Source organism: Oncorhynchus mykiss, chromosome 4 (genome assembly GCF_057628025.1).
Source record: "Oncorhynchus mykiss isolate SJ-2025 chromosome 4, ASM5762802v1, whole genome shotgun sequence".
Classification (NCBI taxonomy): Eukaryota; Metazoa; Chordata; class Actinopteri; order Salmoniformes; family Salmonidae; genus Oncorhynchus; species Oncorhynchus mykiss.
The window spans coordinates 43913614-43926064 of NC_143025.1; the positions used below are offsets into that span (position 1 = coordinate 43913614).

General features: G+C 43.2%; 1 protein-coding gene across 1 annotated transcript in view; it reads left to right on the plus strand.

Annotated features, from left to right (window-relative positions):
- crb1 (crumbs cell polarity complex component 1) overlaps window positions 1-12451 on the plus strand; it is a 40521-nt gene that overhangs the window by 8076 nt on the left and 19994 nt on the right. Inside the window, 3 exon segments of the mRNA XM_090230780.1 lie at window positions 4984-5076; window positions 5078-5205; window positions 10189-11157. Of these exon segments, the coding sequence (XP_090086906.1) occupies window positions 4984-5076; window positions 5078-5205; window positions 10189-11157 (1190 nt within the window).

Here is a 12451-nt window from a genome sequence, read left to right on the forward strand (position 1 = left end):
GTCAATAAGCTCTAAATTCTGTTCTCAGAACATAAAGAAAACTTTCCATGAAAACCACAAAAACATTAGCAACTTTCATAGAATGTTCTTAGTGTTATTTAAAAACACATCCATTATGTTCTCAATATATTGAGAGAGCTATCCATAAGAAATAAAAATAAATGTAACCCTTAGAACATGTTCTAAGAATGTTACCTAAAACATACATTAAGAAAACGTTCTATATAAACCACAAGAAAACTTCATGCTGCGTTTGTGACCAAGTGGGGAGTGGGAATTTACCACCATAGAGTTAGATAGATGACTCTAGATTAATAAAACCTATTTTAGCATTGGCATTGCCATTGAGGTCTTCCACCATTTTAAAGTAGTCAACTGGGTAGGCATTCCTATGGTTGAAGGAAGGATTACAGGATTTCATCCGGGTCATCAGGAGGAATCAGCCAATGGATTATACTCGTGAGCAAACATTCCATAACTGTAGGTGGCAGTAAATAGCTAACCTTGGCTTTATACCTGTTCAAACAACACAGTCTACCTGGCTGTATGCACCCTTTCAGTATGTTTCCCAACTCATAGAAGTAGTAGAGGAAAAATGGACTACTTAAAAATGGAGTTGGCCTCAATGGTTCTGTCCATATGCTCACAAACAACATCATGGGAAAGGGTGGTACCAAGCCAGTACAACCTAATGTCTGTACAACCTAATACAACCTAATGCATTCAACTGAAATGTGTCTTCCGAATTTAACCAAATCCCTCTGAATCAATGGGACATAGAGAATGATAGAGATATCATCTTTATGTATGTTTTCCACATGTAACTCCAAGTCAATCACACTTCTGTGAAATCAAACTGTCCACTTAGGAAGCAACACTGATTGACAATAAATTTCACATGCTGTTGTGCAAATGGAATAGACAACAGGTTGAAATTATAGGCATTTAGCAAGACACCCCCAATAAAGGATTGGTTCTGCAGGTGGGGACCACAGACCACTTCTCAGTTCCTATGCTTCCTGGCTGATGTTTTGGTCACTTTTGAATGCTGGTGTGGCGGTGCTTTCACTCTAGTGGTAGCATGACACGGAGTCTACAACCCACACAAGTGGCTCAGGTAGTGCAGCTCATCCAGGATGGCACATCAATGCGAGATGTGGCAAGAAGCTTTGCTGTGTCTGTCAGTGTAGTGTCCAGAGCATGGAGGTGCTACCAGGAGACAGGCCAGTACATCAGGAGACGTGAAGGAGGCCGTAGGAGGGCAACAACCCAGCAGCAGGACCGCTACCTCCGCCTTTGTGCAAGGAGGAGCAGGAGGAGCACTGCCAGAGCCCTGCAAAATGACCTCCATCAGGCCACAAATGTGCATGTGTCTACTTACAGCCCAACACCGTGCAGGACGTTTGGCATTTGCCAGAGAACACCAAGGTTGGCAAATTCGCCACTGGCGCCCTGTGCTCTTCACAGATGAAAGCAGGTTCACACTGAGCACATGTGACAGACGTGACAGAGTCTGGAGACGCCGTGGAGAACGTTCTGCTGCCTGCAACATCCTCCAGCATGAATTGTTTGGCGGTGGGTCAGTCATGGTGTGGGGTGGCATTTCTTTGGGGGGCCGCACAGCCCTCCATGTGCTCGCCAGAGGTAGCCTGACTGCCATTAGGTACCGAGATCAGATCCTCAGACCCCTTGTGAGACCATATGCTGGTGTGGTTGGCCCTGGGTTCCTCCTAATGCAAGACAATGCACTAGACCTCATGTGGCTGGAGTGTGTCAGCAGTTCCTTCAAGAGGAAGGCATTGATGCTATGGACTAGCCCGCCCGTTCCCCAGACCTGAATCCAATTGAGCACATCTGGGACATCATGTCTCGCTCCATCCACCAACGCCACGTTGCACCACAGACTGTCCAGGAGTTGGCAGATGCTTTAGTCCAGGTCTGGGAGGAGATCCTTCAGGAGACCACCCGCCACCTCATCAGAAGCATGCCCAGGCGTTGTAGGGAGGTCATACAGGCACGTGGAGGCCACACACACTACTGAGCCTCATTTTGACTTGTTTTAAGGACATTACATCAAAGTTGGATCAGCCTGTAGTGTGGTTTTCCACCTTAATTTTGAGTGTGACTACAAATCCAGACCTCCATGGGTTGATAAATTTGATTTCCATTGATAATTTTTGTGTGATTTTGTTGTCAGCACATTCAATTATGTAAAGAAAAAAGTATTTAATACGGATATTTCATTTATTCAGATCTAGGATGTGTTATTTTAGTGTTCCCTTTATTTTTTTATTTGAATGGCCCTTCAACTGGTAAATACTAGTGGGAAACTCGTAAATTCCCACTTTGTTACAAACGTAGCACTAGTAACATTCAGAAAACATTCTAAGAATGATATTTAAAGGACCACTGCAGTCAAAAAAATGATTTCCTGTGTTTTATATATACAATGAACAAAAACATAAATGCAACATGTAAAGTGTTGGTCAAATGTTTCATGGCTGAAAGTTTTGTCACAACACAATGCCACAGATGTCTGAAGTTGGTACAGTTGGCATGGTGACTGGAGGAATGTTCACCAGAGCTATTTCCCGTCTCCAACATCATTTTAGAGCATTTGGCAGTGTGTCCAACCAGCCTCGCAACCAACAGATCATGTGTATGTATGTATTTTTCAGCGTTGTGATGACCGCAATTTCCGGGCGATTTCTCAGCCAAAAGTGAAGAACAAACGGAGCTATTTTGCCTACAAAAACAATATTTTGGGAAAAAATGAACTTTGGCTGTCTACCTGGGAGTCTTGTGAGTGAAAACATGCGAAGTTCATCAAAGGTAAACGATTTAATTTGATTGCTTTTCTGATTTCCGTGACAAGGTTGACTGCTGCTAACAAGGCATAATGCTATGCTAGGCTATGATAAACTTACACAAATGCTTGTCTAGCGTTGGCTGTAAAGCATATTTTTGCGATAAAATAAATACCTTACCTTTGAAGATCTTCCTCTGTTTGTGATCCCAAGGGTCCCAGCTACAACATGAATGGTCGTTCTGTTCCATAAAATCCTTCTTTATATCCCAAAAAGTCTGTTTAGTTGGCGCCATTGATTTCAGTAATCCACTCGTTCAACACATGCAGACAAATGAGTCCAAAAAGCTACCGCTAAACTTCGTCCAAACAAGTCAAATTATGTTTTATTTAATCCTCAGGTACTCTAAAATGTAAATAAACTATAATATGTCACACGGAAAGTAGTATGTTCAATAGGAAAGGCAAATTCGTAAGCGCGCGCCGAAAGACTGATTTGCCTCAGGTGGTAACCTTACAAAAACGCCAAATACTTGTTCATTTTTCAAAAAAGAAGCCTAAAACCTTGAATAAAGACTGTTGACATCTAGTGGAAGCCATAGGAATTGCAATCTGGGTGACGGACATGCATAGAAACAATAGATTTACACAATAAGAGCCTGGGAGCTCAAAAAATAAATTCTCGCCTGCCATATGAATTCTGTTATAGTCTCAGACATTGATTTTATTTTACCTTTATTTAACTAGGCAAGTCAGTTAAGAACAAAATCTTATTTTCAATGATGGCCTAGGAACAGTGGGTGAACTGCCCGTTCAGGGGCAGAACAACAGATTAGTACCTTGTCAGCTCAGGGATTTGAACTTGCAACCTTTCAGTTACTAGTCCAACACTCTAACCACTAGGCTAACCTGCCACCCCAAAATGTTTTAACAGTTGTAGAAACTTAAAAGTGTTTTCTATCCAATGCTACCAATTATAAGCATATCATGAGAAACAGGCATTTAATTTTGGGCATGTTCGTCAGGCAGAAATTCTGAAAAAGGCACCCTAGCCCTAACAAGTTATGTCAAGGTTGTGAACGAAGTGCTCCATTGTGGCATAGGGGTTATGGTATGGGCAGGCATAATGTACGGACAATGAACACAATTGCATTTTATCTATGGCAATTTGAATGCACAGAGATACCGTGATGAGAGCCTGAGGCCCATTGTCATGTCATTCATTCACCGACATCACCTCATGTTTCAGCTTTTATAATGCACAGCCCCATGTCGCAAAGATCTGTACACAATTCCCGGAAGCTGAAAATATCCCACTTCTTCCATGGCCTGCATACTCACCAGAAAGGTCACCCATTGACCATGTTTGGGATGATATGGATTGATGTGTACGACAGCATGTTCCAGTTCCCGCCGATATCCAGCAAATTTGCACAGTCATTGAAGAGGAGTGAGGCAACATTCCACACGCCACAATTAACAGCCTGAATGTGAAGGAGATTTGTTGCGCTTCATGATGCAAATGGTGGTCACACCAGATACTGACTGGTTTTCTGATCCACTCCCTACCTTTTTTTAAGGTATCAGTGACCAACAGATGCACATCTGTATTCCAGGTCATGTGAAATCCATAGATTATTATTATATTATTATTATATTTCCGCACTATGAGGTTGGAATAATATTGTGAAAATGACGATAATGCCCTTTTAGTGTAGGAGCTGTTTGAAAAAACAGCCTAAAATTACAGCCTGTTTTGCCGGTCGTCTTCGCTCCCGGAACCAATCTGAAACCAAAAACACAGGTTCCCACAACTTCCAATGAACCAAATGTGCTATCTGGGATGGAGAGAGAAGAGGGAAGAAGAGGATGAGCAAGAGGGGGTAGGAGAGAGAAAGAGGGGGGGGGGGGGGAGGAGAGAGAGAGAGAGAGAGAGAGAGAGAGAGAGAGAGAGAGAGAGAGAGAGAGAGAGAGAGAGAGAGAGAGAGAGAGAGAGAGAGAGAGAGAGAGAGAGAGAGAGAGAGAGAGAGAGAGAGAGAGAGAGAGAGAGAGAGAGAGAGAGAGAGAGAGAGAGATCTCACAATGTTGGAAATGTATTTGTTATCTTTATAAATACAGAGGTGTGTGTGTGTGTGTGTATCCCTCTCTGCTGGCCTGCATGTGTACATGTGTGTGTGTTGTCTACCCTCTCTATATGCGTTACACTCTGTCTGTGTCCTGTTCAAGGGTCGTCAGTGTGAGGTGGATGTGAGTGAGTGCAGTAGCAGCACCTCTCTATGGTGGCTGGTGTATAGAGTTGTCCTGGCATAGCCTGTATGGTTCAGAGCCTCTGCTTCCAGACCACTACGACCCACAGCACGCTGCAGGATTCATATGCAGCTACCAACCAGGAACCACAGGTAATGTCCCATAGAGACATTATTGAGAACTGTCAAAAATTGTCCAAGGTTCAAATTGCTGGGAAGCTTGATGATTCTATGCACTCCCATAACAAGTTAGGGCATGCTCAATTAAAATGTGAAAACCACCAAGTATGGATATGGATATTGGTCCAGCCTATTATTTAGGGCACACCCAAGAGTCAATGATCAGCTCTCAGTTTAATAACCATGTGACAGGTACCAAGCATGTGTATGGTTGTAGATTGGGTTTATTTACAGTTTTCACCCATCCTAGCAGTCACCAGTGCTCACTCTGTAAAATGGCACTAATTGCATTAGTGTTAATCCTGAGGATCTGGCTTTCCCAGACTCCTGCCTGCAGTAGGACTCAGCACTGTGTTTAGTTGTGCATGGCTAAAGACGAGGACAGGGACTGCCAGATACCCTGATGACCTATGGTCACATTGAGATTGTACACACAGTGGTAGTTGACATCTAGGCGTGCGTGCAACTACTGTTGGGAAACTCATAAACCAACGCAATGCTGAACGTGGAAGTATGGATTTCGAGCATTCTATTGCTAAATGCAGGTATGGTTATGTTCTTCTTTGTGCTTTCATGTATGTGACTATTTGTTTCAATGACAATGCTATACAATCTCATTGAAGTAAATGGAATTAAGTGATTATTGTTGATCATCATCGTGTTTTAAGCTTCCCATCTTTTCTGTGTGTTGTTGTAAACTGGATTGAGAAAATATCTTCATCTAGTAACTTTTGTTGCTACTGTATATGAGATTGAATGGGTCTATTGGCCTGAATAGAAGCCATGGTACTGTATTTTACCACTAACATATTCTTATATTAAGAATAGATGCTTATGGTTTCAGAACCTATACTATTCTTTATCTGAAAGCAAATGGAATTGAAAACTAGACATGGACCTTTTACTTTACTTTTACTCCTAATTGACATACACTAATCTATATCAACGTTGCCACTGCCAGTTGTTCCATCACAAACTGTCATGAACATAAAGCTCCCGGCTACAATCCAATCAAAGCCACATTTACATTATCCCACCCCTGGTTAGCCACTATTGGCTTAAAAAGCCAAACGTAACACAATATCTGCCAATTAATTACCAGCATCATTTCCCCTCTGTCTTGCCATGACTGTCCTGTAAGAATCCGAATGGGTCAGATCGGCTTGGCAATGGATGGCAGTAACCAGACCCTCTCTCAACTACAGAGGGGAGGAGGGAGCTGCTGGGGGATTGACAGTTCACACCCTGTTGTAAATTAAAGGAGAGGAGATCTAGGGTCTCCCGCTCCAAAATCCACAAAGAAATGTGCTTTGTCTCCAGAGACTTTCCCCGCTGAAACTTTAACACGTTCAAAAGCGAATACTGGAACAATATTTCTAACATTAGAACGTGGGGAATGGTCAGAGGTGATCTAAAGAATAAAAATGTCATATGGGATGCTATTTTAAAGTGTTATAAAGGAAATACTTTAACTTAAAGTATGTTGAATACATTTACGAAGTCTCAATCCTTACCGTTGTATATAAAATATGAATATGAAATATTGTTAAGATACGAATCTGATTTTAGGAGCCATGAGAGAGAATTTGTCTCCTATAAACTTTGCAGAGTAAGTAGCCACGCCCCAAGTGAGGTCAGAGTGCGTGTCAGCCTGACGAAACCGTCCATTTCGACCAGAGTGCATAAAAGGATGGGTAAAGAAATGAACATTTAGACCAGAACATCGCCAGGCTGCAGCTGCTTGTGTAAAGTAGTTTGAACTCTGAATACCAACACGACATGGAGAAGAAAACTCCCCTCTGAGACAGTCACTGGTACAGCTGATTAGCTGTCATAAAAAAGTATGTAGAAAAGTGAATTTAATTGGGACCATTCTACTATCCTTCAAAACATCATTTTCTGCTACTCTTCTAAAATCACTGTAAAACGCTACTCTCATCACTCAATGGGAACCATTGATACGGCTGGCTAGGCTATCTTCAAAGGAGCATCAGTAGATGAGACAGGTCTGGACCCCTTTCAGACAATCAGAGCCTTACAAGCATGCCGCTGAAAGGTCCATCACCCTTCCTAAGGAGGGCTGGTTCTCACAGAGACCCACAGCTAATTAAGGCATTTCAACGTAAATACATTCATGATTTCTTACTCCAAACGGGCGGCAAAGTATATGATTACTGAGAGAATAGTTTCTAAAATGTATCAACGATAAGTGTATTTTTCTCTCTCTATCTCTCCATGTCGTTGTGTAACAAGCACCCATATGGTGTGTCAGTCCGCTCGGGACCTTTTCCTAATGTATTAAGTGTGTATGTTATCCTGTGTTATCATTTAGTTAGCTAGTAAATAAATAATTTAACTTGTTATGGCTGCAATCCCACTATCGGGATAAGTGTCATCAACAACCGCTGAATCAATATTTATATTCATGAAATCACAAGTGCAATATAGGAAAACACAGTTTAGCCTTTTGTTAATCCACCTGTCGTGTCAGATTTTGAAATGATGCTTTACAGCGAAAGCAATCCAAGCGTTTGTGTAAGTTTATCGATCACACGACAAAACATTAAGTACACTTAGCATCAGGAAGCTTGGTCACGAAAATCAGAAAAGCTATCAAATTAATAGTTTACCTTTGATGATCTTCGGATGTTTTCACTCACGAGACTCCCAGTTACACAACAAATGTTCCTTTTGTTCCATAAGGATTATTTTTATATCTAAAATACTTCCGTTTGCTTGTCGCGTTATGTTCAGAAATCCACAGGAAAGAGCGGTCACGACAACGCAGACGAAAATTCCAAGTAGTTTCCATAATGTCCACAGAAACATGTCAAACGTTTTTTATAAATTAGGAATAGGAAAATGAACTCTATATACATCATATGTGTACGTTGGGCCAGTAACCAAAAGGTCGCTGTTTGAATCAACCAGGTGAAAATCTGTCAATGTGCCCTTGAGCAAGGCACTTAACCCTGATGTGCTCCTATAAGTCCTATAACTCTGGATAAATGTACAGCTATATCATTATCAATAAATTCACATTTCAGATTAAGATTACTTTAATGGTCAATTGAAAATCCAAAATGTGTGGTGTGGATTAGTGGTCAGGGCCGCTGCCTTCAGAGCGCACATATAGACCTTTCGTGTGGTTGCCTAGGTTACTCATTAGTTCACAGCAAAACACAACTTTCTTGTCTGTTTGCAGCACATACTTCCCGTGGCTATGGCACTCTATGAACAGTGTTGCCTACACCCTGGGCTATAGGCTCTCCTCATAGGCCATTCCTCTTCTCGTAAAGTCCAAGGAAAAGCTATAGTAAATGTATTTGTATCATTTTTTATTCTAGGCCTATTCAGCACTGAGCCCGTTCTTCAGGGTCTCTGCTTTTTGCTGCCACTAGATGTAGAAGAAGTGAGTCTTTCAACACTAGTCTTAGGAATGGAATACCCTGGATAAAAACTTGTTTTTAAGTCTTATTTGATAGTGAGGGAAACATTCAACCCGACAATTGGTCAATTGTGTTCCTAGAGATTCTGGAAATGCCTCTGTTGACGTTAAACATTTTTTGGGTGAATCCGAATAGTTTAGTTGGTTAAAGAAGGACTCCAGGCTATGGATCTTTTCACAATTAGTCATGTGTAACATTAAAAGTAAAAGTCAATATTGTTAATGTAAATGGTAAATTAAATGGCTAGTTGCAGGACGAAGATGCAAGCTTACCTGTCATGTCCACAACAATGGAGCAGCAGACCAAGCAATATGCGAGAGGAGGACAATTATTCTGGTCGTGTCAAATGTATTTATTTATTTTATTTATTTTATTTAACTAGGCAAGTCAGTTAAGAACAAATTCTTATTTACAATGACGGCCTACCAAAAGGCAAAAGGCTTCCTGCGGGGATCGGTAATGGAATTTAAAATTGAAATAAGTTAAATAAAAATATAGGACAAAAACACACATCACAACAATTAATTTATCAGGTACTGAGGCCATCGATTCTGTTACTTGTTATTCGTGTGAGATATTTCCATTTTGGGATAGTTATTCACTGAATTGCTAGTACTAGTTGCTCATTCTGCTACAGTGGTTACAAATGTCTCGCTCTCGGTGGAATTTCGAATGCATTATCAAATGATACTGCCTTCTAATCCCTTCCCAAAGGGCAGTAACCTAAGGTAGGTGCCATTGGATGCAGATAGGAAGCATCTTTTGTATTTTGGATAATAAAAGTATGCTACACCAACATTAGTTTCCCGTCATACAAAGTGTCAAAACAAGTGCCAAGCACTGGGCATGAACTTGTGATGCTCAATGCCAAAAGCATGCTGATCAGACCACTGCACTACAGCAGTTGACCATGCAAGGCATTAGAATACGTGATGGTATCAGGTCGGTTGGTTTGCAGAGCCTTACCCAAATCATAGAGCCCGAGGTACATTGCATTGTGTAGTCCACAAACATGGCATAAATGCCTGTCAGTGACAAAGGTGTCGAAGTTGACCTGACAAGATGTCGAGGATGATGAGGGTCAGCTCGGAGATGGCATCATGGGGTATATGACACCGCAGGAAGCTTCCTCTAGTTTAGAACTTAACGTCACACCAATATAGATTACACATAAACAATTATTCTAAAAACATAAACAATACATATATGGGGAAGGTTAACATGTCTCCAGTAAGAAGTAATAGTGTAGTCATGTACTATAATAAGTTACATACATTATTCATGATTCATAATAGACGATAGTGCTTTCAAAGATGAGGAGAATAAGTGTGTTTTCTGTACTAGAATAGCAGGAAAGGTGAAGAGTGAATAATTCCCACCTGGGAGCAGGGCTTAGAGAAAAAGTTATTTTTAAAAAAGTTATGGGTTTCCACACCTTCACAGACTAAGCTGTACCAATCATAATATCATTGACCCACATCAACGTCCAGTCTCCCTTCCCTTCCAGGTACCCTTTGTAATGAGGTAGTGGACATGTGCAACCCCAGCCCTTGTGAGAACGGGTCTCAGTGTCAGAGCCTTGTGGGGGGCTATGTGTGCCACTGCTCCCAGCAAAGCCTTGATGAGTTCCTGTATGGGGGCCGGAACTGCAGCGAAGCGTTGGTGGGCTGTGAGGGCCATGAGTGTCAGAACCAGGGCTCATGCTCTCCGTTCCTAAGCGACGGACATCATGGCTACTCCTGCCACTGCCCCCCAGGCCACACCGGGCTTCTCTGCCAGACCCCCACAGCCTTCTCCTTCGAGCAGAGCGGCTACCTGTTATTGCGGAGCCCCGTGATGTCCACAGAGGCCTCCTGCAACATCACCCTGAGTTTCCGGACAGTGCTGCCCAGGGCCGTCCTCTTCCAGCGGGGCAGTGGAAGGCTGATCCTGGGTCTGGAGCTGTTGGGGTGCCATCTGAGACTCAGCCTGAGGAGGGAGGCCTCGGCTGGGGGTAGGGCAGAGGCCCTGCAACTTAGCCAGACACTGGAGCTCCCCCTTAACGTGACTGATGGGAGGTGGCACTCTGTGGAGGCCGTGCTGGGGGACGGCCTACTCAGCCTTAGGCTCCTGGATGGCGGGGTCTGTCAGGAACAGGACTGTGAGAGGGAAGCCCAGGTTACAGATACTCTGGCTGGGACAGACTCTCCAGAGTCTCCCCTCCAGAACACCTTCATCGGTGGGGTGGTGGAGGAAGGTGTGGTTCTGGTCACGGTCCCGGCCTTCATCGGCTGTCTGCAGGACATATTTGTGAACTCCCAGCTGGTGGTTCCGGAGGAGTGGCTGAGCGACTCGGCAGTGAACATGACTATAGGCTGCAGCCACAGAGACAGATGCCAAGACAGCCCCTGTCAGAACAGAGGACAGTGCACCAACCTGTGGCAGAGCTACCAGTGCCGGTGCCCCCGGCCATATGAAGGCCAGGACTGCGCTGAGGGTAAGAATGGAGGAATGAGTGGACAGAGTGGATGGGGGTGCTGAGTATAAGATGTAGTCGAGATCTCCTTTAATTTCAAGGGTTCATTTTTGTCCATTACATGCATAGCTACGTACCAGGGGGGTTATATCAGCTTTAATAGATAGATTGTGGCTTCCATCAATGTTACTGTCTGCATAATTAACAATCCCCCATATATATTTTTTGTAAATACAGTGGATTCGGAAAGTATTCAGACCCCTTGACTTTTTCCACATTTTGTTAAGTTACAGGCTTATTCTAAAATGGATTAAACAGTTTTTTTCCCTCATCAATCTATACACAATACCTCATAATGACAAAGCAAAAACTGGTTTTTGGAAATGTTTGCAAATGTATTAAACATAAAAAAGACATTTTACATTAAAATAAGTATTTAGACCCTCTACTCAGTTCGTTGCTGAAGCACCTTTTGCAGCGATTATATCCTCTAGTCTTCTTGGGTGTCACGCTACGCTAGGCACACCTGTATTTGGGGAGTTTCTCCGATTCTTCTCAGCTCTGTCAGGTTTGATGGGGTGCATCACTGCACAGCTCTTTCCAGGTCTCTCCAGTTATGTTTGATCGGGTTCAAGTCCGGGCTCTGGCTGAGCCACTGAGACTTGTCCCGAAGCAACTCCTGCATTGATTTGGCTGTGTGCTTAGGGTCGTTGTCCTGTCGGAAGATGAACCTTCACCCCAGTCTGAGGTCCTGAGTGCTCTGGAGTAGGTTTCCATCAAGGATCTCTCTGTACTTTCCTCCGTTCATCTTTCCCTCAATCCTGTCTTCTCTCCCAGTCCCTGCCACTGAAAAACATCCCTACAGCATGATGCTGCCACCACCATGCTTCACCGTACGGATGGTGCAAGGTTTCATCCAGACGTGACACTTGGCATTCAGGCCATAGAGCTCAATCTTAGTTTCATCAGACCAGAGAATCTTGTGTCTCATGGTCTGAGAGTCCTTTAGATGCCTTTTGGCAAACTCCAAGCAGGCTGTCATGTAACTTTTACTGAGGAGTGGCTTCCGTCTGGCCACTCTGCCATAAAGGCCTGCTTGGTGGAGTGCCACAGAGATGGTTGTCCTTTCTAGAAGGTTCTCCCTTCTCCACAGAGGAAGCCTGTAGCTCTTTCAGAGTGACCATCAGGTTCTTGATCTCCTCCCTGACCAAGGCCCTCCTCCCCGATTGCTTAGTTTGGCCGGGTGGCCAGCTCTGGGAAGAGTCTTGGTGGTTCAAAACTTCTTCCATTTAATAATGATGGAGGCCCTTCCCCA